The 27507-nt window shown below is 40.5% G+C and overlaps 1 protein-coding gene across 2 annotated transcripts in view; it reads right to left on the bottom strand.

Moving 5' to 3' along the window:
- Window positions 1-27507, bottom strand: part of csmd3b (CUB and Sushi multiple domains 3b) — a 1253873-nt gene that overhangs the window by 1031014 nt on the left and 195352 nt on the right. For both annotated transcript variants that reach the window (XM_051936007.1, XM_051936008.1), the window contains exon 2: window positions 10998-11220. In XM_051936007.1, the coding sequence (XP_051791967.1) occupies window positions 10998-11220 (223 nt within the window). The remainder of the gene's footprint in view (window positions 1-10997; window positions 11221-27507) is intronic.

The raw sequence follows: 27507 nt of genomic DNA, 5'->3' as shown, positions 1-27507 counted from the left end.
GAGTAACAGGGGCAGTAGCTGTCCGCTTGCTAGGGTGAAGCACAACGGGAGCTCTGTATACAGACTGCTTGATGACAATCACTCAGCCTTCAACAGGGGCCATTCCACCAAGAAGCTTCTTCTCACCGTTGTTGACACATTACGGCTGGCTAGAGCTACCAGCAAGGTCACATGTCCTCATCCTTCTAGATCTCTCCTCTACCTGTGACACAGTCAAGCACTAATGTCACATGTCCTCATTCTTCTAGATCTCTCCTCTACCTGTGACACAGTCGAGCACTAATGTCACATGTCCTCATCCTTCTAGATCTCTCCTCTACCTGTGACACAGTCGAGCACCAATGTCACATGTCCTCATCCTTCTAGATCTCTCCTCTACCTGTAACACAGTCCAGCACCAATGTCACATGTCCTTATCCTTCTAGATCTCTCCTCTACCTGTAACACAGTCCAGCACCAATGTCACATGTCCTCATCCTTCTAGATCTCTCTTCTACCTGTGACTCAGTCAAGCACCAATGTCACATGTCCTCATCCTTCTAGATCTCTCCTCTACCTGTGACACAGTCAAGAACTAATGTCACATGTCCTCATCCTTCTAGATCTCTCCTCTACCTGTGACACAGTGAAGCACCAATGTCTCCTCTTCTGCCTATACACCTCCTGACTGGGTCCCATCATCCAGCTCCCTGGTTTCTGTTATCAGTCAGTGATGATACAGACCTGTACCTGCCATCCCCTCCAGAAGACCACAAAGTATCAGCTAGAATCTCTGCATCTCTTGCAACCTTGATGAAGGAGCACCATCTCTCCAGCTCAGCCTAACAAAGAGAGACCTCCTTGTTACCTCCAGCTCATCTGTCTATTCAACACCCCATCTCCGTTCAGCTTGGCTCAGTATCGTTAACACCCGCCAAGTCAGTATGCAGCCATGGGGTGGTGATCGATGACCGGCTCTCTGTCACTGACTGTGTCGCGACTGACATTCGGTCTTGATGGTTCATTTGATACAACATCCGCAAGAACAGAACAGAAACTTACACTTGTAAAGGCGACCGAGGATGTGCCCTAAGCTGGTGCAGAATCATTCCACACATGCACACTGGCAATCTCTTCAAAAGCATCCATGTCTTGTTGTTGTCATGTAGTGGCGCACACAGGACCATGTGGGCCCAAAAATATAAGGTATGGTACGTGGCTGCTGACGAAATTTATGTCACGTGGACCCTTGTGGCTACATAGAAAGTATAAACGGGAATTGGATTAGAAATTAGTCAACGTATACCACAAATACAGATACAAATTAGGCAACACTATCCCCTACTGACATCTAAAGGCATTACACCGAGAGTGTTAACTTGCGCTTTAATCCGATTATTCACAGTTTCAAGTAGGCCATGTTTACCACAGTTCGAGAAATTGCGATATTGGTCTCTGAGAAATCAGTTAGATTTCTCCACGAGTATCTGGGTTATTTGGCCACGTAAACCCTTAACCAGGCTGCAGTTAAGGATTTTGCAGTTTGTACATGGCCGCTGCACGCTGTTAGATTGTGCAGAAGTCATGGGCAGAAAACAGTGGAAGCGTCCACAAGGATAACCTTTCTGAGGCAAACGCTTGAGCGATCACATTATTCCTTCTCCTGGTTGAAATGACCTGCCTCAATATTTCATAAATCACAAAACTGATGTTGATGACCTGAGATTACAGTGTTAAACACAGCAGCGCCATCTTGGGAGACACAGACTCCGGGCTTATCTTAAGATCCACGACATCGGAGCATTTTGCCAAAGGAGACGCCGTAATTGGACTTGCACATGATAAAGGGGGTCTTTTCAAGAAACCCGGCTTGTGCCTTTACCAGCCTACTCACCTTTGCCCAGCTTTGTGTGAGCATTTAAACGCACTGACTGCTGATCCCTGAATGCCCTCACTGAGTAACTACAACCCAGGGCTGAGCCCTCCATTCTGAATTGTTCATCCTGTTTAATCTTTCCCCGTCCCACTCCCTGGACGCTGCATGTCATAGCAGCCGTCACACGCGAATGTTTGGGAGGCGGTTTAAGGGCTCTGGTGATGGTAGTTACCTGCTGAACCAGGGGTTGGCGCTGTGTGCCAATGCCTTCTCTCTTCCTCCCTCTGCAGAATGGAAGACTGACAGTCATCCCACCACTGATGTCACTTCCGTGGTCTGCCCACCTGGGCCCGCCCCCTTCGGCCAGGATCCCATATGACCAGAAGTTCGAGTTACTGTAGTTCTGCTTTGAAATCCAGTCTGAAAAGACATCATTGCTATTTTTGTAAAAAAGATCCTGCCTTTTATGATTTGTCTCCATTATACGGGGTCACGGACCCTTTTCGTGTCTGCTTCTCGTCTACCACAGCCAACTCAGTATACGTTTTTCTAGCCAAGACCTCGAAACAGGATGCCACATAGCAACATGGACGTATGCTACTCGTTTTTTATCTCCCGAGTAAATATTTTCACTCTCTCTACTCGCTAGCACTCAGTTGACATAACATCACACCTTTTTCTGCGTGTAAAAAGATGCGGCCTGATCCTTCTATCAGTTTTGTTAAGGCTTTGTTATGCTGTAGCCGGCTATGGTGTTCCTTGATGTACTTGGAAATAACAGAAGCCAGGCTGGGCTGTGAAAAAAATCATCCATCCATGTGAAAAGATATTGGCAGCGTATCTAAAGCCGTCTGTGCTTGTGTGCCTTCTTCTTCTGCAGCAAGATTGTAAACAAGTTTCAGTGAAATTAAAGGTCACCTAGAAGTAAAAGCGAGCAGGGCCGCCTCGGTGATCGAGGACCCCAGTGTAATTCTGGGCTTCCGAGTCGGCATGTTCTTAATTTTTTTTCTTATAATTCCTTTATGTCAATTTGGCCCAGAATGAAATATTGTGGCTATATCTGAGTTTGCTCCATTTAATGACATAACAATTGTGATAATAGCGTCATATAGCGCCCGACCTGGCACAGACTGACACAGAGCCACGTGTAAAATCCAACAAGACTTTTATTTTTCTTCAGCTGGAGGGCACGTCTTCCCCTGGAACCCCCCAGCCACAACACAGTCCCAAAAGCACTTAAACTACACAACACAACACTCCCGTTTGGCACCACCACTCCTCCTTGGCAACCTCGTCCTCTTCCTCCCAATTCTGGCAGTTAGAAGCTTGCCGGTTCGAATCCCGTAAATGCCAATAGGGACTCTGCTCTGTTGGGCCCTTGAGCGAGGCCCTTAACCTGCAATTGCTGAGCGCTTTGAGTAGTGAGAAAAGCGCTATATAGATGCAAAGAAAAGAAAGAAAAGAAAAAGCGTGTCACCGGAGGTGAAACAATTCCCACCCAGCTTAGGGAGCGTCAGCATAATTTAATAAAATGACGGTGTCGACAAGACTAACAGAAACTCATCATGAGCATCTCATAAATGGAATTGCGATCATATTATTACTATTGCTATTACTTAATAAATCGGCTGACGTCTTTATCCATATTGACTTACAATATGTTGAGGTACGTCTGGTTCCACATTTCTTTTTGTCTTTTCGAGGTGGCGCACAAGCAGGTGAAGTGACGTGCTCGGGGTCACCCACCACCTCAGGGGTTGAAACGAAATACGCCACACTGCCTGTCACATGGTACTTTTATTAAATAAGGGAGGATGGGGGAGGGCGGTAGGAGGTAAAGATTAATGAAATCAGTCCATTATACTTTTTAATTAATTAATTAGGCAATTTATTGGTTGATTAATCATAATTTGTTATGTATTTAATTATTTATTCTGTCCAGGGCTGCTGTGCCTGATGCTACTGGGATAGCCTCCAGCCCCTCATAGCCCTGAACTGAATAAACAGGTTAAAAAATGTTATATTACAATGTTTATTTATTCATAATTAATGTAGAAACCTCTGTAGAACATCATTTTTGCTTTGACATGGTACGGTTTTTGTGCTGATCAATGGCACAGAAATTTTAATTAAATGCATTGAAATTTCAGAAGGTGAGGTGATAAATATCCCCACGGCCCTGAACTGGATTAAACAGGTTTGGGAGAGTTGTGTTATGTTATACAGGTAATAAATATGAATAAAGCCCATAGGGGCTAAGCCCGTTTTATTTGCATGGTATTAGTTAATAACATCGAGGCGGTACACTTTACACCTGTGACCCCGGATTAAGCAGATTAGAGAAGGGATGTGTGCAAAGAAGCTTATTTTCTAATGATTTGCTATCCATCCAAAGTTTTCATACCAGCAAAATACAAATTTGAGTGTTCGGGGAAGGCCACCCACCCAATAGCATGGGGAATGAGGCAGGAAGGTTTTTGGTGTGTAGAAAAGAAACCAAATTACACTGAGAAAACCCGGAGAGACACAGAAGGATCGGGACCCTGGAGCTGGAAGACCACCATGCCTTAATCTAGTCATGAAAAATCTGAAGAAGCTCTCGGCCTCGCCTTGTGTGCTTACAAGAACTGCGGCGGGTGTGACCATAAGGATTGTCCTCTTAGAAATGTGGAGGGTCTGTTGTATCACAGTTCACCGAAATAAATCCTGTTTTTGTTTGAAGATATCCTTCTCTGCACAGTTAAGCGGCTTCACTGAAGATGAGATGCCAGGTGCTTTGAAGAGAGCTGGCGATATTTATATACAGAGATTAGTTACGTCTTGAGTGTGGAACTCCGGCTGCACTTGAATCCCAAGCAATGGAGATCAGTGCAGGGCTAGCGGGTTTTGAAAACTGAAACACACTGTCTTGGACACTGAGGAATATAGTGTCTGATCTGATAGATACACAGATATACTGTATGTGGGAATATATAAATGTATATGTATAAACCAACCATGCTACCTCTCAAAGACAGCTTGAAATCTAAGTAATCAACACAGACCTCAGCCTTAATGTTTAAAGAGCATGATATATGTTACTTGGTATGGGATTCATAAAAGCACTGTTGATGTTTGTGATGCACCATCTGTTGAAATGACAAAGGGAATTCATTTTATTACTAAAAATGTAATGCACCATCTCTTGTAATGACATATGACACATAGACAGACACACTTAGCCTTTCATTAAAGTAGATAGATAGATAGATAGATAGATAGATAGATAGATAGATAGATAGATAGATAGATAGATAGATAGATAGATAGATAGATAGATAGATAGATAGATAGATAGATAGATAGATATGAAAGGCACCATATAGCAAATAGTGTCATGCATGCTCGCCAGAGGATTTCCTCACAGGCTTGATTGAGGTATTTAATGATCCCCTGGTATGAGCAGGGGGTGGTATTGCTAACATTGTTTTCTCCTCCTCTACCCGTGGTGCCTAAAACCACCAAATGAGGGCACTTAGCCCCACCTCTTCCAGTTCACTAGATATTAGAAACCTGGCTACTCATAAGGTGGTGTCTTTTGCAACCAGAGTAACCTGCAGCATGGATCTACTGTCTGATAGAAGTAAATCTGAGGCTAGTGACAAATTTGTTTGTTTTGCATTTAGCCTAAGGGCAAAAAAAATAAATTGCCCAGTTGGCATCCCAAATTTTACCTTTGTGTTACCTGTCATTCCTGCACATTCATATATATTATTATTTTAGTATAGTCGGCAGGATCACAAAATAAGATAGATAGATAGATAGATAGATAGATAGATAGATAGATAGATAGATAGATAGATAGATAGATAGATAGATAGATAGATAGATAGATAGATAGATAGATAGATAGCATAGTTGGCAGGATTAGATAGATAGATAGATAGATAGATAGATAGATAGATAGATAGATAGATAGATAGATAGATAGATAGATAGATAGATAGATAGATAGATAGATAGATAGATAGATAGATAGATAGATAGATAGATAGATAGATAGATAGATAGATCATTAAAAGTGTCCTCTTTCAGCCAGTATTTCCCCCCTGGCTGGTGTTCACAGTTGTGTTTCTTGTCTGTTTTTTTACACTTTGTATCATTTATTTGTATTTGTATTAATGTTTCTGTTGTACATCTTACTGTGTGTGTATTGGGACATTGGCATAACCAATGTGATACCTCCCCAAGGGGCGGGGCCACCTGTCAATCTCCACCCAGAACGGCCCTTCCCCCTATTTAAGGAAGGGCCTCCCATAGTTCCTTGCAGTCCATTGACTGTGCTAGGAGTGGAGAGTTACTGCGGGTTTGCTGTATTTTGTTATTTTTTTGTGATTTTCTGGATTTTTTTATTTTTGAATCATTGCTTTGTTGTTTTGACCTCACCTCTAGATTTTGGATTGGGACTGTGCTTATTATTTTTTCACCTTTTATTGTATGGGCCTTTTAATTTTTGGCTTATTAGTAAACTGGGTAACTTGTTTGGTAACCCCGACCATTTTTTGGAGCGCACGGTCATGTCACAAACACAATAAAGTATACAAAAAGTGAAAGGATCAGAATACTTTCTGAATCCACAAAAAAATAACATTAGCAAAATTATGAGAGAACCTTTCAGTGTCCCTGTTGAAATACTTATGGACTAGAGGTCATCAGGACATGGCAAATGTCCTCCCTTTTATGAGGTGAATTTAGTATTCTCGCCCGAGGTCTTCAGTTCAATATTTCTGCAGCAACCATGCATCTGTCAACATGTTATATCATGGCTGAAAGGCAAGGGCTGGTGAACTGGGGCTTCATATTCGCTGGCATTGCATTAAAATACCTCGCCTTGCTGAGACGTGCGCAGCTCCTCATTACGATGGATTTGCTCCTTTAGTTTCCCTTGACTTTGGTTAGTAAAATTATCAAGAAGTGCCCTGCAAATTATAAACAATTATGCAAGGATGTGGTTGTACGCCGTAAATAAAAGTAAAGCACCAGTGGAGCTGTTGGCACCGGCGTCTTTTCATGTCTAACCTGATTTAAATTCTGCCAGTGCTTGCTGGAAGCTCTCTCTCGGAACTGACAGAAATGTTTAGAAGAATTTCAATTCTCTTCATTGAAAATTCACAACCTCATTTCATTTTAATGGACAGGAGTTGCTTTGGAAAAGTTGTTTCCGTTAATCCTAAAATGAAAACCAGTGCTCAGGAAAGTGTGTGCTAATCGGGGCAGATCGGGCCCACAGACAGTGGATGGAGGGCAGTTGCTTAAGGAAGTGAAAGGTATACTGCGGTGGGCACAAGTTGCTCCACTCCTCACCATTTTCTATGATTGATAGCAGTGTTAGACCGTCTGAGGTCACGACTGGGGGTGTAAGGGGACAGGCACTCCAAAATATACATTTACTTTTATTTGTTTGGCAGACTCTTTTATCCAAAGCAACTTACAAAGAAGAAAATGTAATCGAGTAACAGTATTCCTGGGCCTGTTGGTTCAGCAGGACAGATAATAGGAGAGATAATAAAAGTTATCAGATTGCCACAAGTGAAGAGATGTCATAACTAACCAGTTTACAGTCATATATTAACAATCAATAAAGCAATTAAACTTAATGTAACAACAAATCAACCAACAATCCCTGAGCATATATATATATTTTTTAATTAGGGTTTTAAATTTTTTAATATATTTTTAATTCAGTGGTTTATATACCATTAGCAGTACTGCAAAATCAGTTCTAAAGGACACTGGTAACCAATGTAATGATGCTAAACCAGGTGAGCTGGTGACAGTGCAGATGAACCACCCAGTAAGGGCAACTGACTCCGACCCCCATTCTGGTTCAGCCTCCATAAAAACCCGAGACCCCTGGAATTAGGAGTCAATTCTGGCTCCCAACGGAGCTCCGCTATCACGGTGACTCAAACCTCGGCTAATCATGAGACAAAAACTCCAAAATGTAGCGAATAAGTCAGTAACTGGAATACTTCATGTAGCCAAACCCAAAACTCATGGCGTAAATCAAAGCCGAAGAACAGAAAAGTGTTTGTAACCAGTGAGAGCTAACACAAACACGGATGAAATGTACAATGCCAACCTCCTTGCGATCGCAGTGGTGATGTCACATGTCACACACCTCCAGTTGTCCTGCCCAGCAACAAACTGGCCAACCTGCATCACGAAACAGCAGCCAATGATGGAGCAGCAAAACATATTTTTAAAAAATCACATCTTCAAAGACATTGCGAATCAAAGAACAATCTGCCCATTTCTTAACCTTGTCACGCACAAGCACATGGAGAGCCAGCTTTAAGACCCATCGTGACAAGTCGTGCCAGGGGACGATGGCAGTGTACTAACCTCTCTCTCTCTCTTCCCGTAGTAAAGACGAAGCGCCACCGCCATAATCCTGCCCGGACAACCAAAACAACATCACTTCAGGGTTCCTTTCTTACCTCTGGTCCCCCATTGATGACGTCCACTAACCATCCACCACCACGCCTTCCCAGCATTCCACGTGTCTACATTTCCGGTCCGACTCCTTAAAATGTCCATCCTCCCACTCCTTTATGTCTAAAGATAATTTTTTTTGAAAATAAGTTGGACCTTTGTGTTACAGTATATGGGGCTCAAAACCCCAAACCTTGATCTGTTTCTGTTCCATTATTACAACCTCTAAAGCCCCCAAATGATGTATAAAGTACATAACTTTCAAAGACCAATGATTAAAACATAAGTAAAGTCCAGATCATGACCGAGTTTGCATAAGGCCGACTAACTTCAGTTTATTTGAGTCATTGATAAACAATATGATACCCACCAGGACCTTTTTCCAGTCATCAATAACATACTGCATGCCATTGACCATTTTAGAGCCAGGAATCACGACTGGGTACTTGAGATGTTGGAGAAACAGAATGGATCCCATGGCGCTATACTTTCAATCATCTCTTTGCTCATTTCTTTTTCCCAGGGAAGTGACTAATTGAACATCTACGACTGGCCTGTGGTGAACTTTGAAGAACCCAATAAGGACCACTCATTTAAATGAACAATTAAAAGATAATCTTTGGCAACTGGTTCCATACATCATTAGTGTCATCAAGCAAACCCTCCATTATCACAAACCCACACTCTCAGGGATGGACTCATCATATTCTGTTGAGAAGTAGGATGTAAGAGCCTGGACTGAAGGGTGGAAAGGAGCTGGCAGACCACAAAGCACAAAAGGACTGGGAGATGACAAAAAATCTGGTCAAATATGATCAACACCAGAAAGTCCAAAGAGCATTTCATCACAAGTCGGCCAAACTCAGTGTCAAAAAGACATGAAAATTGGCTTCCTACAAAGATTTTTTATACTGGCTGCCTCATACAAAATTTCTTGAATTATCTGCAGATTTAACAATAGCACGTATATGCTGGTACATTTGTGATGTCACACATTACGACTTCCAGACGTCAAAAATGTACCACCTGGCTAAGCAGGCTGGTAACAAACAGCAATGCAACACCATAAATAAACTAATGATAGAAGTTATTCAACAGCTCCAAAGTATAAAAGACAATCAATAAAAAGTGCAGAAAATGAAAGCAGCTTCTACTAAATCCCCCAAATTCATAAATGCCATGTAAGGTAAAAACATTAATTAGGATTCAACAGAAGCAAATTCACATGAAACGAGAAATGGAAAGATTAAACTTTTACACAAAACAAGCGTATGATGTAAGGGACAGTCAGTGGTACGCCAACATCGAACTGGACAGAGGGTCCTGAATTTAAAGGTGTTTTCACACGTACGTAGTTCGTTTAGGACTGATTGCCCCCATTGTCCGCCTCAGTTAGGTAGATGTGAACATGCCAATCACACTCTGGTGTGGACCAAAACAACCAGGTCGAGATGTTTTATAAATAGTGGTCTTGGTGTGATACCGAGTGAACCCTGGAGTGGCTCGTTTGAATGTGATCTAACATTGAACCAATCTAAATGACAGGAAATACAGTGCATTATGGGAAACATTGCCAGAGATTAAACAATATCTGTAGAAAAATAAATCCACACTTACGTAGTTGCCCAAGTACCAATCAATAAGATCAGTCCTAGTACCCAATTCAGCCCCCACATTAAAAATAAATAATATTCACATGTGATTGGGTGGGTCAACCCAACCACATGCGAAGTTGGTGAAAAACAAAATGTCAATCAAACCTCCTAATTCTGCACCACAAGAGTGATGTGTATTGATGGGACGTCCTGTCAAAGTGATCACACTCCTAGCACAGAGCCGACACTAGAGGCACATTACCTTTGCTTCTATGTAGTAAACATGAATCAAACAACACCAAGGGAACATTTTTAACAAATATTTACTGGCCTAGAGACAACAGACATGTGATTTGAGATATTCCAAATATCAGGTGATGCTTAGGCTATCGAAGAGGAAATACGCAGCATCATACAGTGAAGATAAATTCACCTTCTATGTCTACTGTCTAAATAAAATTGAGACACATTGCTGTACGTCCTCAGCAGAGCTTACCATCGAGTCACCAGATATAATGTGTCCTTCCTCTAGCATGCAAAGTAACGGGTTTTCATGTTCCCTCCTAGTGACTCAAAGATCTCTGCTAATAAACAAACCAAATAATCATTACAAATGAGTAAACATGGCCCTTACCGAATCTTCATGATGATTTTTCCTAGGAAAAAATGTTTTTGGCCTAATGAATGAACTCCGCACAAAACCCGTAGGACGTATATTGTTACTTCTGGATCAGTTAAAGGTTTACTGTGTGCAATTCAACCAAACTAACAGGAGATTGAAACAAAGTAACAGATCATCTCATGCTTCGGAAACAAAACAAATGAGTGTTAAAACGCCTTAAATCCATATTAAGCTTTAACTCAATGGCTCCCATTGGTGTAGGTTTATAAATTCATTTCAAATGTAGTCGTTCAAGTAAAATCAAACGTCAAAGGAATTATTTATAAATACACTTTCAAAGGTTGCATTATCAATGTATTACTGTACATATACACGGTAACATTTTTAAAATGTATTCATAACGAGAAAAAAATTCACAATTCTTCATTATGAAACAAGAAATCATACTTGCCTCGTCCTGAAGTTTGCAGGATGTGGATGGCCATCATAAAGTGACAAAAAGTCGTATTCTTCCTCCACTGCGAAGGATTGAAAGACAACCTGTATTCGGTTCCGCTCCTCTGCTACTATTACCCATGTACAATTTGCACCATTTGGATATCCATATGGAAAACCGGGGCTTTCTATGGTCCCATTTCTTCCTTTTAAAGTCCCACCACACGTATAAATGAACCCTGAAATAAATAAAAGAAAGCCATAATAAGTAACAGAGACCAGACGCTTCTTAAAGCTTTCCACACTGATTGCATGTCCTGGGACAGGTTTTTGTTCCAACCAACTTCTGCTTTTAATTGGACTCCTAGCCTGTTCCAATTTTTCCAATAACTCATCAACAAGGGGCAAAGGATAAGCATCAAATTTGGAAACCTTATTTAAGTATCTAAAATTGATACAGAACCAAATCAAACTGTCGGGTTTTGGGACCAAAACAATCAGGCTACACCAGTCACTTTTACTTTCATGAATAACACCCAATTCAAGCATCTGTCTGTCTTCATCGCGCACTCAGGTATCCAAAAAGGGTGCATCTGCACCTTAACACCAGGCTCCGGTAACAATCTTAAGTTCGGCAAGCCCAGTCAGGCCTGGCATGGAGGAAAAGACATCAGTGCTCCGACTTATCAGAGACAGCAACTCCGCTTTCTGTCAAATCGTCACCAATAGCAACATCTGCCTGGGATACAGCAGCCACTGTTGTCAGCATCTCCTGGGGTTTATGCCACTCTTTCAAGAGATTAACATTTAAAGCCTACATGGGTCTCTGCCTGCCAGGTATCCTGACTTTGTAATTTACTGGCCCCGTACGCTCCTCAACAACAGCAGGACCCTGCCATTTCGCAAGGAACTTATCCGGATCAGAAGGAATCAGAACCAGGATGCGATCACCAGGCTTGAATTCTCAAAGTTTGCTCCGTTTATCATAATGCCATTTTTTGGTGTCCTGTTCAAGTCAGTTGTCATTTCCCATTTCTGTGTTTTAGAGTGTTTTATGGAGAAATAACAAAACTAAATTTGGTCAATTTTTATTAAAATGTACTAAGCAGTTATAAGGGGATAGTTTTTTATTTTTATTTTTTTAACAATTTTCAGCCTGATTTTCATTCTGCTTTTCCAGGTGTTCTAATTGTTTAATTTATTATCTACTAATTAGTGGGTCTGACGCTAAAAGTTATTGCAGCCTTTCATCATTCAGTGTTGTTTGCCTGGCTGTCAGCTCTGTTTGTTTTAATTATCATTATTAGGATACAATGAAAGGTGCAAATGACACAAAAAAATAATAAAACAATAGGACAACAACAAAAGAGAGTTAAGTGTTTAAAGCAAAAGTACAAATATTTCTAAAGGTCTTATAAATGTAAAAATCATACCGCTGTGCTTTTCAAAAGTCAGAATAAGAGAAGGGAAAAAAAGGCCATGTAAATAAATGAGATCACTCATTATCACTAATTGTGAATTTGGCTGGAATAAAAAACCTGCAGCCACAGTGGGTCCTCAGGACCGAGTTTGGGAAGCAGTGTCCTGGGAGATGTAAAACATGAGCACGCATCACAGGACGTTTTGTTCCTTCCTTTCCCTTCAATGCATACTTCCATGGTTCTGTTCCAGAATACGGATGTAAAAGTGGCAGAAGAAACCTCACGCAAGGGTCATTCCACCTGAAAGAAACTTCATTGCCGGTGAGTAAACCTGCCTCCTAACCAGCAATGTTGGATTAACAGCATACCAAGCCATTCCTTTAGTTTTTTTCTGTATTAGCACCAATACTCTCAAAAGGCAGAATTTAAGTAATGGATCAAGAGATGAGAAGAAAACAAAAATGAGAACAAGCCCAAAAGTCAGACAAAAAAAAAAACAACTGCCGTCTCAGTTTTTAAGCAGAGGACCAGAAAAATCAGACAGACAAAAAACACACTAGGATAGCAACCAAGAAATCAAGCCCCTCTTTCAGATCATCAAAAACACTCGGCAAAAATCAAAGTCAAACAGCTACTAGCAAAAGTCTTTAACAAAAAGAACATCCGAAGTTCAGTAGACGTTAATTAGTCTTTAGGGATTTAGTGGAAAACTGGGATGGAAAAATATCTAAAAAATTTTAAAAAAAAATAATAATAAAAATAAAGACCCTTTTCACACTTCTTTATAATTGACATCGAGGTCATGACCTGTGTGACCACGCCCATAGCAACCAACTAGCATCACAATGACAAAGTCACAAAATACAAAATTACACTGTTCTAATGGCTTCTCTTCAGGTGTCTTTGGATGTATGATATGATCAGCTAGCAATGGACATTAGGAGTGAAAGCTGCCTGTAAAAGATCCTTTTTTGTACCCTATGTCTCTTGTCTTAATATTTCCACTATGGTTACTAAAGGGATATTATATATATTGTGGGAAACATCCCGGACACAGACAGGTAGACATGATTTTATCACCCAACACACGTTTATTTACAGGACTATTAACAAATAGATAGATAGATAGATAGATAGATAGATAGATAGATAGATAGATAGATAGATAGATAGATAGATAGATAGATAGATAGATAGATAGATAGATAGATAGATAGATAGATAGATAGATAGATAGATAGATAGATAGATAGATGTGAAAGGCACTGTATTATAGATAGATAGATAGATAGATAGATAGATAGATAGATAGATAGATAGATAGATAGATAGATAGATAGATAGATAGATAGATAGATAGATAGATAGATAGATAGATAACTGTACAGACTGCATCTCTGTGGTTAGTCATTAGCACTAAAACATAAGTAACACAATAGTTAGAATTGGATACTAACCCTCACCTATTCTGTTTCTCTTCTCGGTACTCAAATGTGGCACTTGGTGCCACAGCCCACCTGTCAAGTTGTTTTGCCTGCCTAAGGTAAAGTCATCCCTGATGGAGGAATCATCAGGTAGAGGGGTCCTTTCATCGGATTAGCGCTATTTCAGCTGTGGAATGGCCAAATGGGGGAGGCAGCTTGATGGATGAGGTCTCCAGGACTCTAAACAAATCCAAATCATATTATGTGATATCATCTACTGTTAAATTCTGCTCTGTACTTCTAAAATTTTTATTTTTATACTGTATTGAGGATTTGTTCTGTTCTGTGTATTGTATTGTATTGTATTGACCCCCTTCTTTTTGACACCCACTGCACACCCAGCCTACCTTGAAGGGGGTCTCTCTTTGAATTGCCTTTCCCAAGGTTTCTTCCATTTTTCCCTACTAGGTTTTTTTTTTGGGGAGTTTTTCCTTGTCTTCTTAGAGAGTCAAGGCTGGGGGGCTGTCAAGAGGCAGGGCCTGTTAAAGCCCATTGCGGCACTTCTTGTGTGATTTCGGGCTACACAACAAATAAATTGTATTGTATTGTATGATATGACTTGACCAACTAATTTCCACAACACGAGCTTCTTAACTGGCAGATAACAAAGCTGAGCCCCTGGTGTGTGATTTCCACAGCGGTGTTGTGAGTGAGACGCCCGCATCTTGATTCAAGTTGATGGATACTCCACCACGGTCGTTAATGGAGAACCTGACGCATGAATACCATGAGCAGTGCCGCAGTTTTAACGCGATCCCTCCGCATTTTAAATGTCCCCGCATTACCAGGCTCAGTGAGAAGCTTGAAAGGATCCTTCAGTCTGCATAAAGCTGGGCACACAATTTTGTGTGAAGACCGGGCTCAATTGATTTGAGGTATTTTTGACTCCGACCTGCCCAAGTCGTGCCCGCGTCATCTCGCAGAGCAAATCGATGTTTAGAACTTTGAAAGAAAGTCTCCAAAGAGTGTAAACCAGTGCTCTGAGCCCAGCAGAGTTCCATTTGTCACATCTCAGCGGAGCTTTCACAGGCTCTGGATATTCTCATTTAAATGTCTGTGCCTTTTGTATTCTTTCTTTCAAAGCCGTGCTGTTGTAAAATACTAAATGGAAAGTGTTGCAAGGCCGTTCACACGGCAGTCTCTCCATACAAAAAGAACTTACTTAAAGATGCAAAAAGCCCCTTTAATCTTTCAAGAAAAAAATAAATAAATAATAAAAACTTTAATGGAGCCCTCTTATCATATTTGCATTTATTTTTTTTCCAGGGTAATTTCAGGCTACCTAAGGGAGGCGACTGTATTTCACTTTATATGAAGTCGAAATTTCATTTAGTGAAAATTCAAAAAAAAAAAAAAACACAATCATCCATCCGATATCTGAACCCTCTTAGTCCACAGGGTGAAATAATGATATTAATTATCAAATATAAAATGCCAAAAAACAATACAAATTTGCCATTGTTTCTGAATCTTTTGATTGAGAATCCTCATTCAGAGACTGGCACGTTTTGCCCACTGGCGTTAATTGGCCATCCTGTTTTCCAGCTTTCAGACTGCAGGAGATGACGGACAGATCAAAATAATAATAATTAAAAAAAACAAAACGTCTTCAGGGGCTTCGTGTGCACCCGTCACAATTTCCTTTCACTCACACAAACATTAATTTGCTCTGACTGCACGCGATTCTTGCCAAAAACCCGTCCCATAGGCCTTGAATTCTCTGCATTTAGGGAAGTGGAAAGGGTTTAAGGCAGCAAAAGAAAATGAAATGAAAGAGTGGACGCGGCACAACCATTTAAAATTATTTTACCAAAGGCAGATCTGTCAAGTAAAAAGAACTAAAGTGCGTTTTTAAAAAATAAAAAGAAGATGCATTAGACTTCTAAAATTCAGGGGAAAATCTCCAGTCTTATAGCAGTTACAGTAATGTGTCCCCTGCTGGGTATTAATTAGGAATGAGTAATTAATTGATTGGTTAATTAATACAACCCCGCTTGGAAAATGCTAATTACTGTATATAAGTGAGGAAATATATGCATGGCCTAATACGCGGGTGCGTTTGAGGGCTGGGCAAGCACCGTGGTCCCTCAGTGTCCAGTAGGTGAGTTCTAGAACCTTCTCAGTTCATTTCAAGGATATGAGGGGCCAAAGGCTCACCCAGCAGGACTGGACAAAAGGCTGAAAACAGACCTGGAATGGAGTCCATCACAAAGACCACTCTCATTCACTCACACACACCCCTCATATTCACACACAGTGGCAGTTTGCAACTCACCAATTAACATAACCTGCTTAACAAGTCAGAAAATGCTGTGACATTCGGGATCGTTTGAGGGCAGTGCATGCTCTGTGGCCCACCATGGGTGGTGTTCAGTAGGGGAGGGGGGTTTCTAGAACCTTCTCAATGAATTTCAGGGTTGTGGGGGACAAAGGCTTTCTCACCAGGATTGGACAAAAGGCTGAAAACAAGGCTGTAGTCCATCACAAGGACCACGCAGATCAACACACACACACACCTTATTCACATATAGTGACAATTTGCTATTAAAACTTTTGTAACGAGTTCCCTTTTTGTTTGAGCACATCTGCCTGTTGTGGTTTTCACGAAATGGGACTTGCAAAACTGTCCAGTTCCTGCAAATATCAGGCAATAAAAGAAGTGAAAGGTCAAAGTTTAAAACAGTGGTGGTTTTAATAAAGCAGAGGGGGCAAAGAATTTATAAGTGACCCCTTTTTGCGTTTTTTAGCAGTTTCCATACTGTCCCAACTTTTGGGTTCTGTTAGAGATAATTCAATATGAAAATATTGATCATGATATGAAAACAATGAAGTGTGACTATTAAAGTGTTTATTCTCAGAGTTCAGTTGTATTCTGCGGTGGAAGACCCGTGGGAAACTGTGTAATTAGTTTTGGTGATTCTGCCTGGTTCCAGGTGCTAAATTGCCTTTATCTTTTATTGAGGTTTTCCTGCATAATGTTATTTCGTAACCTAATTAACTTTAACTGATTCAAAAAAGCTTTATTAAGTTTAATTACTCTTGTTTTTTAAATGGAGGAGCGGAGAGCCTTGTTTTGTGGCGAGAAACTCGCTTTCATCGAGACGTTAGCACCACTTTGCTGGATCTTCACCGTCTTGAAGAACCTTTTCAACAAGACAGTCGCCATCGTTTAATTCTCTAGCACATTTTCATACAGAGGCTGCAGCTCAAAGGGCTTTACAAGATGTCAAGAAACATTTGCAAGAAAACAAAACGAAATTAGAAGTAGATAAGAATGGAAATAGATAAGCGTAAGAGCCCAGATCTCTTCAGCTAATGTTGATGGTAAATTCCTGTACGTTTTTTGCTGCTTAGTTTGAATTTCAGTAGATTGTAGCTTGCATGTAGATAATGGAAGATTCTGTTTTACCCCCATAAGCTAATAAGATAATGGAATGTTCTTAATGTTCATCTAAATCCCTAAGAGATAACAGAGAAGCTCTCAGATTTTAGTTAGACAGCCAGAAAGAAACATGAACCGTCAGACAGAGAGGCGGCCATTAAGGACCGTGACGTTACTGCTACCATTTGACTTAAGGACATGTCCAACTGGGACAGGATCAGAGAATTAAACCCGTTTAGTCTTGAGCACAGGAGGCTGCATGGGGACCTCATCCAGATCTTCAGAATCCTCAAAGGCATTGATAAAGGAGACCCTGCAACATTCCTTTACCTTAAGGGGGAGTCCATCTTGCCTGAAGAAGGAACCTGAGTTGCCTCGAAAGCTGGCATATTGCAGAGTACAGAAGACAGAGAACTATATTAGACATATATAAACAAGAGACCTGTGTGTGTGTGTGTGTGTGTGTGTGTGTGAGTGTGTTTGTGTGGCGCAGTACACTCTGCTCATGCTCAACCACAGCCACAGGAGTTAGCGTGAATTCTATATAAAATGTGACTTGCACTTGGAGAGATGTTGCGTTCATGCATTCATTTTTTACATTCTTTTCAGTGCTTGCATGCACCCTCACTTCTCATTCAACCCAAACAGACAAACTCAGCTTTGTGGTACATTCACACAATGAGCTACCATACATTTTCCTGAGGCAGGTTCCAGCCTGTCCCACTCAATCTGCGCCACAGATGCACTCGACTACACGTCCACCTTGGACAAGATATGAACTTTCCCGGTCCACTTAGCTGACAACAATATAGTAAAACTGCTAGGGAGTCTTTAGGTTGTTTTTCTGTCCCGAAGACCACATGCAGCTAGTAATATATAGACTACTGAATTTGCATAACAGTGCTGAATTTCTGTTTACTCTGATTGGTTCACTAGCTTGCATACACTCTGATTGGCTAAAAGACATGAGGTGTTTAAGCAGAGAACATTAACCAGCTTGCATAACCCAAAATCTCTTCTTGGTCCTTACAATACTTTTCGATACTTCACGTTCGTCTGTGCATATGTGACATCTGTCAAGTCTTACTGGGTATGTGACAGTCAGTCAACTTCTTGAACCATCACCCAGGACCTTCTTGTTCTGTTCACGTGGACCTTTATCTGACACACTTCTAGACATTATGATCCCTCTAACACTACTAAGATGGATGCTATATTTTAATGTGAAATGTTTACCAAAACACTTTATGCACAATAAGTATTTTACCCCTAAGTCTAATTTTTCTTCCACACTTGTTACCTACCTGTACGTGTCATTAATGTTGGTCCCCTAATCTGTGAAATTTCTATTTGTATTAGATAGATAGATAGATAGATAGATAGATAGATAGATAGATAGATAGATAGATAGATAGATAGATAGATAGATAGATAGATAGATAGATAGATAGATAGATAGATAGATAGATAGATAGATAGATAGATAGGCACTATATAACATAGATAGGTATAAGGCACTATATTATATAGATAGATAGATAGATAGATAGATAGATAGATAGATAGATAGATAGATAGATAGATAGATAGATAGATAGATAGATAGATAGATAGATAGATAGATAGATAGATAGATAGGCACTATATAACATAGATAGGTGTAAGGCACTATATTATATAGATAGATAGATAGATAGATAGATAGATAGATAGATAGATAGATAGATAGATAGATAGATAGATAGATAGATAGATAGATAGATAGATAGATAGATAGATAGATAGGCACTATATAACATAGATAGGTGTAAGGCACTATATTATAGATAGATAGATAGATAGATAGATAGATAGATAGATAGATAGATAGATAGATAGATAGATAGATAGATAGATAGATAGATAGATAGATAGGCACTATATAACATAGATAGGTGTAAGGCACTATATTATAGATAGATAGATAGATAGATAGATAGATAGATAGATAGATAGATAGATAGATAGATAGATAGATAGATAGATAGATAGATAGATAGATAGATAGATAGGCACTATATAACATAGATAGGTGAAAGGCACTATATTTTAGATAGATAGATAGATAGATAGATAGATAGATAGATAGATAGATAGATAGATAGATAGATAGATAGATAGATAGATAGATAGATAGATAGATAGATAGATAGATAGATAGATAGATAGGCACTATATTATAGATAGATAGATAGATAGATAGATAGATAGATAGATAGATAGATAGATAGATAGATAGATAGATAGATAGATAGATAGATAGATAGATAGATAGATACTTTAATTAATCCCAAGGGTAAATTCACTTATTCCAGCAGCACCTTACTGATACAAAATTCATAAAATTCCTCATAATCAATTCCTTATAGTTTTTAGCATTGTCTCTGTTTAATTCCCTAACTTATCCAAAACCTATAAGCCAACACCAATCACCAGCCCTGAATACAGAAGAAACCACAACTGGAAAAGAAACAGAGAATAATTAATAAATCAGCCGTCCAACTTTACAGGGTCTTCAGTCCAAACCCAAAAACTGACCCCCTTCCCGGTGCACACGGGGCTCATTTGGGGCTCTATGTCCGTACACGAGAAGTTAACGAGATCTTCACAAATCTCAGAGCAAAGTACAACATCCAGAGTTGGTTGGGTTAACCCGAGACCCCTGGGTGCTCAAAAACTTTCTTCTTTTCCGACATAAAAGTAGTAACTTTCAGTAGTTAAGTAAATAACATGACATTCTCACACAAGTCCTCGTCATACTCAATCACTCCGGGAGACTGATGGTGCATTGATATCTTTTAGTGAAAGCCTTAATCTTGGTAATAGCCAGGTCTTTATAATTTATTTATCAAACGTTGCTTATAAGATGGCCATGCATCCATTAGTGAGATGTATCCCTAGATCTCTAATGCAAAAAATCAGGAAGATGGCAGTTAATTTGGGATTATTGAGTATCTGCATTAGCACTTTCATGTTTAATATTGCAGTGTAATACCATCTCATGGAAAATGGCTTTCTGCTGGGGAACTGCCTCGGTAGAACAACACTATTTAAGCAGTATGATAAAAAAAAAAGTCACAAGATTTCACTTTACAGTTCATTTCTCTTCTTAATACGCATTGCATTAGCGAGACCTGTAGTGGACTGGTCACATTCGGAGGAAGGTTCCTGCCCGACGCTCTTGCCTCCCGTAGCCTTAAATGGCATTAAGCCGCCAGGTGAACGCTGTGATGTAACCTCATTCTGCACCAAGGACCCAATCTGAAAATCTACACCTGTTGTTCTACGCTCATCATCAGCGATACTTTGAACTGATTAGAAGAGTGGGGGACATTACATCTTCGCTCGAAGATTCCTTCACTTTTAAACGTATTCTATTAAGACTTTAGGGACTTTCAAAACTTGACTTAGTGTTTTTATTGGAAGAAATAAGTGGATAGGACTGGCGAGCTTTGTTGGGCTCAATTCTCGTCTCGATTGTTCTAATGAAGACGTATGAGGGAAACATAATTTGATTTTTTAGCTAAGTGTGCGGATCTTGATCAACGTTTTATAAATTAGAACTCACGTCAATGAAGCTCTTCATTCACCCTTGGCGATGGATATTTATAATTCGGTGCCTTCAATCAGTTCTAAATGCTTGCGTCCGAGGTCACGAGGTATTATTCACCATGTCGTGATACTGAATTATGAATCAAGTGGTTTTAAACTTATGAAAGAGGGAGTACTAGGAAAAGGAAACGCACTTCCATAGGGACAATCAAAGATGATTCATCAAGCACAATTGATTTCTGACAATTTTCGGAATTTGCTTTTTTCATTACATGGTCACAGACGCAGGAAGTGGCGAAGAAAAATGTCTGGCAATACCAGATGGGATGCCAGTCCATATTAAGGCATCAGCCGGCCAGTTTAGTCTCTCCAAATGACTTCACAAGCGTGGCTTTGAGACAACACTGAAGAAAACCATTGGGGAATCTTGGAGAACAAATGAGAGACCAGCAATCAAGTCAGGAGCCTTGGAGTCACTCTAATCACTACACCACAGTGCATTACGATGTCAAATTTAGAAGTACAAAAACACAGTAAAAGATCATTCATCCAGAAGGTCCAGGGCCCTAGCCTAGTCCCGAGGAGCTCGTTGTTGTTCAGTGGCCTTCTCAGTCGCCAGATCAGAATCCGATAGAACACCTTTTGGATGGGACAGAACGAGAGATTCACTTCATGAATGTCCAGAAACAATCCTGGACCAGAGGGAATGATTCTGTCATCTTGTGGAATCCATGGCATGAAGGACTGAGGGCTTTTTGGAGAGTATATAGGGGTCCTACTCAGGGTGACGGTGGGGTCCATCTTCAGCATTTTACAGTTAGCAGGGGTACAGAACTCTTACAATTGGAAAGAACAAACTTTGGAATCTGAGCCACCAGGACATCAATGTTGTTGTAGGATTAGGCAGGAAACCCTCAGAGGGTCCCACAGCACATAAATGTACAAGATACTGAAGCTCCCGAAGATAACGGAAAGATGATGAGTTAAAACCAAACACATTGATTGATGATTAATTTTGGAAGGAGTACAATAATCGTTGGCTGAGTGAATTTCTATTAAATACTTGAGCAGCAGCGATTGCATCGATCGATGACAGAAACCTGCAATGCCAAACCGACATCGCAGTGAAGCCCAGGAGTCGACTCACAATCCGCACCTTCTTTTTAAAGTAAAACGAGAGGACGCCTTACGGTTTCTCCGTTTGTAAAGTGTTACGATTCTGCTCTAGTAAAAGGAGGCTTCGGGCTCCATGCCTTGGGAGCTGATGACGGCTCATGCAGAAGAACACACCGCAGTGTCTCTTAATTTCATTTCTTAGACATTAAAAACATTTTCTTTAAAAACGATTATGTAATTTCTCACTTCCAACAGACATATCATGCCAAATTGCTCATCGGAGCGATTCACTAGAGCGGCTGGTGCTGATTCATGGCGAGGCGTGCGCCCCTCTTTCTTCCAGCACTTTGTTGGCTTCGGTTTCTTTCACATATTTCCCAGCTTGGCTCTGCTCTTCATTCTGCCATATCACACTTTTGTCATCTTAGGCACAGATCTGTTTTGTTTTCTTTTTTTTTCTTCTTACTTTTCATTTCAGCCACCATAACATTGTCATTCTTTAACACCATCACTTTATTTATTTAGAGCTTTTTTGCAGAGGAATGGCTCACGGCCAGCACTAAATGTGAAAAGAAGAACACGCAGAGTTTAGGGTACATTCGGACTTTCCTACTGAACTCCACCGGTCAGAAAAACTGGACAGAATTATGAAAAAGGAAATAAGATAACCGGAAAGGGGAACACTGGGACACAGCAGCTGGTGTACGGCACAAGACTGGGGAATAACAAGAAAAAAAAATGCCAGTTGTTTTGCACAAATTATGCATTGTTGTTTAGAATTGTTCCTTTATGCTCTAACAGTGCTAATAACTCTATCGGCCTCGGATTATCTGTTTTTATGGGAAAAATTATTTTGTGAGAAATTCTACCATTGGGGTGTCTAGGAATCACTATTATTATACAATAGCTACCAAATATTTCCATCTTCTTGAGGAAATAAAATTTAAAGTGGAGCTACTTACTATGTGGTGCAGAGAAGCGTCCATTTTCACTTCCGTGTTTGGCGGACTGTATGCCACCCAAAGCAACTGCCACCTCTCTCCAGTCTGCGCTAACAGTAGCACACGCCTGATTCCAACGGCTGCAAACGTACCTGTGTTTTACAAAAATGGCTTCATATATGTACTACTAATAGGATGTCAGGGCCAAAAGGGATCAAAATTTGCTTTTATAAATTATTAGTTTACAGAAATCACCAATGTATCCGTTTTTTGATTCTGCCATTTCCAGTACAGCATTGTAGAAAGCCTAAAGCAGCGGATCTCAAACTGTGGGGCGCACCCCAAGGGGGAGCGAATGTTGCCATATGTGGCGTAATTTCAGTATTCATAGGAAAATTTTAAACTTGTAGCGGTGTATCGGCAGCAAAAAATATAGAAATAAATTTTATTAGGGTTTCAAAAAAACGTTAGGGGGGGGGCACGATTAAAACTGAAAACCCGGGTTGCAAATACTTAAAGGTTGAGAAACGCTGGCATAAAGCTTTTCTGGGGAAGAACAGACAAGAACAAGTCCAATCAAGAGTGTACTGTACAGTCGATCCCTCGTATCAGTGGTGTGACCTCTAGGGGGCGTTGCAGCACCCCAAACCTCAGACAACTGGGCTTTAATTAAAGATTTTATTACAATTAATGCAAGGCTTTGTTATGGTACTGGCATAAGCACAATGCAAAAAACCCACTTCTCTCTTCTTCTTCTTCTTCTTCTCTTTTGCTCCACTCCTCCCAGGCGATTGTGCAGACCTTTTGCACCCGACGATGAGGCAGAGCAATTCCTTTTATCCGACCTGGGAGTACATTTGCTTTCAGCGTTGCTCGTCTCATTCATTCGTTGGTTGGGTTGTGTGCCGCCTTTGAATCTTGAGCCTCCTCCAAAATGTCAGTGTCTTCAGTCAGAACCCGGTTCTTCCGATGTACTGTAGATGATCCTATGGACGTCCTGTCAGACGACTCAAGGTAGCCTGATGTCTCAATGCTTACCAACTGAGAAAAGCGCTATATAAATGTAATGAATTATTATTATTATTATTACAGTGCCACACATCTGTTTGCCTTTTGGTGAATGTTAACACAGTGTGTATGTGTGTGAGAGAGAGTGGGAGAAGAAGCAAGAGCAATCAGAAAGAAAGAAAGAAAGAAAGAAAGAAAGAAAGAAAGAAAGAAAGAAAGAAAGAAAGAAAGAAAGAAAGAAAGAAAGAAAGAAAGAAAGAAAGAAAGAAAGAAAGTCACGTTGTTGCTAATGTGCACTACGTAGTTAGGCATACAATGGTTGTGTCTACACTGACCATGCAGACTTGTTCTCTAAACTACAGTATTACAGTGGTTCTCAATCTGTGGGGCAGACCCCCCTAGGGGGGCGCGAAGTAACAAAAAGGGGACGCAAAGATGTGAAAAAAAGAAAACAAGAATCAAAAATATGAAAAAATCCATCCATTGAAACCAAAACAAATGAACTTAAACTACATTCTGCTACTAGAAAAATAAATACTGTATAGAGTTAGATAAATGTCGATAAAAGTTAAGTAGGTATAATAAAATATGCATCTACGATATATCATTAATTAAAAAAGAACAAATTGGTATTAGTGGGCTCCTTTCAAAAAAACGTTAGGGAGGGGTGCGATTAAAACTGTTATGAAAACTCGGGACGCAAATACTTAAAGGTTGAGAAGCACTGCAGTATAACACTATTCACTTAGCCTTGATGTTGTTTTAGGTATGACAAGTAATCTAGAAATGATTTAAAGAATACGTCCGCAATGGCTTGGGTAGGTTCTTGTGACTAAGGAAGATAATCCAGTCTTGCGGTGTTCTGTTTGGTTTAGGGCTCTTCACTTATGACGATCAATTTTGTACCCTTGTCCTGTACCAGCTGCTCCCTGACCGTCCCTTAAACTGATGTTTGCTCAATTATGTTGACCTCTTTGGATAAAAGCGTCTGCTAAGTGGACACAGGTAAATGGTTTACGTGTTTTCCTCATGACTGTGTGGTTTTTCTTTCCGGATGCTATGGATTTTTTGCCTACATCCCCATAAATGCTTGGCTGGCAGTGTGACTGGGCCCAAAGGTAGACTGGCACCCTTTCCAGGTTCATTTCCTACCTCCTGATCCTGACCTGATTAGGGTCGGAGTCTCAGGCGTATTGCTTAAGTGGGTTTGAGAATGCAATGCTACAATATAATAAAGGCCTTTAGAATAATCTTTATCATAAGGGTTGACATTCAAATATTAGAACATTTAATAATAATTCTTCACATTTATATAGCATATTTCGGACTACTCAAAACACTTTACAAAGTGAGTGGGGAGGCAATTCAACCACCAGGCTGCCTGGATGATGCGATGGCAGCCATTTTGCGGCAGTACGCTCACCACAGATGAGCTATTAGACGGTGAAGGGGTGACAGACAGAGAACTGGGATGATTAGGGGGCCAGAATGAGCAGACCGTGGTGGGCAGTTTAGACTGGATGTCGGGTACCCCTTGCCCAGGGATCTTCAATGACCAGAGAGAGTCTGGACCTCAGTTTTACATCTCATTCGATGGATGGCACCATTTTTACAGCACGGTGTCCCCGTCACTGCACTGGTATCCACATTCAGATCACAGGGTAAGCGCCCCCTGCTGGCCCCACCAAACAGCAACCCCAGCTTTTCCTGGCTGGTCACCAAAACAGTTTGCAAGGAGTATCCCATGGTCTTACACTTGGTGGGCAGGTCTCTGTTAGTTGCTCTTGCGAACGGGCACATGACCAGGCAGTGTGTATGCTTCGAGAGCGAAGGTGGACACGACAGAACCATCTAAGAAGAATCATATTTGTCATGGATGTGAATCGCTGTATGCAGCGTGTAAAACAGTTTGCGAGGGGTATCCCATGGTCTTAGCAGTATCTATGTTTCGATGTGAATCGCTGTATGCAGCGTGTAAAACACTGTATTTTACGTTGCCCTCTCCAGAGTTCCATCTTTTCATTCACCTACAGTAGTATTTTCAAAACCAACCCCATTTGGACAACTGTGTCTTTCAGAAAGTGTTCGCCCATCAATACATAATTATGTGGCGTATGCTACGCCACGGGTTGGCTAGTAATAATATATTTGAACAAGTTTGTCAAGAACAGGCCAACTTGGCCAATCCTGTCCACTGAATGTCTCCAAAAATAACATCAAGTCCAAATCTGAAGGTACCTAAAGTCCTCCTCTCACATGCTAATGCAAGACCCTCACGTTCTGGAGCCCCCAGGCTTTGCTGGCAAAGGACATTCCTTAAAACCCCCACAAAACCTTTTCCCGATGTGTGCCCTCCAAAGGCCCCACACTGTCTGTTTCACAATAGTCTGACATGTTGCTCCATCTTGGACCCCGAACCTGTACTTGGTGAACGCGCTGGTGTTTCATTATTACCCCTGGGAGTTTTCGGTACTTTTCTATTCCTATAAAAGGCCGACGTGGTTTCTTTGCGATGGCAGCTAAAGACGCCAATTAGCATTTTACCTCATTTTTCAATTACAGCTGAGCAAGCCAGTGTTGCAAAACATCTCGCATTATACTTGGAATTTTTAACAGGCAAGTCTGCTAATGCCAAAGCCTCTAAATGACGTTGGCGCCACATTTACGGATGTCTTATCTTCTTTTCTTTTTCTTTCCTAGTCAAGAGTTTTGTCAAACCTCGAGGGAAAACCTACACACTTTTCCGAAGATAAATGAGGTTTCTAAAACCAGAGACTATTTACCTTTAATGTATTCAAGTATTAAATTGTCCCCTAAAGGAATTCATATTTAACAAAAATGTAATTTAATAGTTTTACAAGGAAAAATCACTTTTAAAGATTTTTCACCTATTAACCTAATGGTATCCAGGCTGCAGTGCATTAAAGAGAACGTTTCCGATGTTTATCATAAGAACCTCTAAACAGAAAGAAACAAAATTTATTTATTTTTTGTTAATGGAATGGAGTTCTCGTCCTCATTGGGCAAGGGTGGGCTGTGCTTTGTGTTATCTGGCGGCTGCCATATCAGGGATCCTGTGCTGTTATCTTGAGAGTTTGGGACTAAATGCCAAAGCAGGGGGTTTCCTTTTTTTCCCCTATGAAACCACCTTGGCTTTTATAGAACTTATTAATAATATTCCTATTTATTTTGAGGAGAAGTCAAGTCATGGGGGTTTACTGTCGCACCTTCTATACACCGTATTGCAGCATAAGGTGGCACTGAATGACGATCTCCAGGACTGTGGCGCAACATATGTATAAATACAGGACGGGTGCATGACAGGTAAAGAACTAGTTTAGGCAATAAATAAATAATAGGGAAGTGAATGGGGGGTAAGAATTTGAAATAGATAGTGATAAGTAAAAAACAGTAGTAACAAGTGTTACAAAATATCCTGCATATAAATAAATAAACTATTAGGAGCAGATCTGAGGGCAGGGGGGCAGCACAGAGTTCAGAGTCCGGACCGCCAAGGGCTAGGAGAAGTTGCAGAGCCTGACAGAACTGATTTGGATGCTACCAAATGGAAGTGGGACAAAGA

Source organism: Erpetoichthys calabaricus, chromosome 13 (assembly GCF_900747795.2).
Source record: "Erpetoichthys calabaricus chromosome 13, fErpCal1.3, whole genome shotgun sequence".
In the NCBI taxonomy this organism is placed as follows: domain Eukaryota; kingdom Metazoa; phylum Chordata; class Cladistia; order Polypteriformes; family Polypteridae; genus Erpetoichthys; species Erpetoichthys calabaricus.
This window is presented reverse-complemented; position numbering and strand designations above follow the sequence as displayed.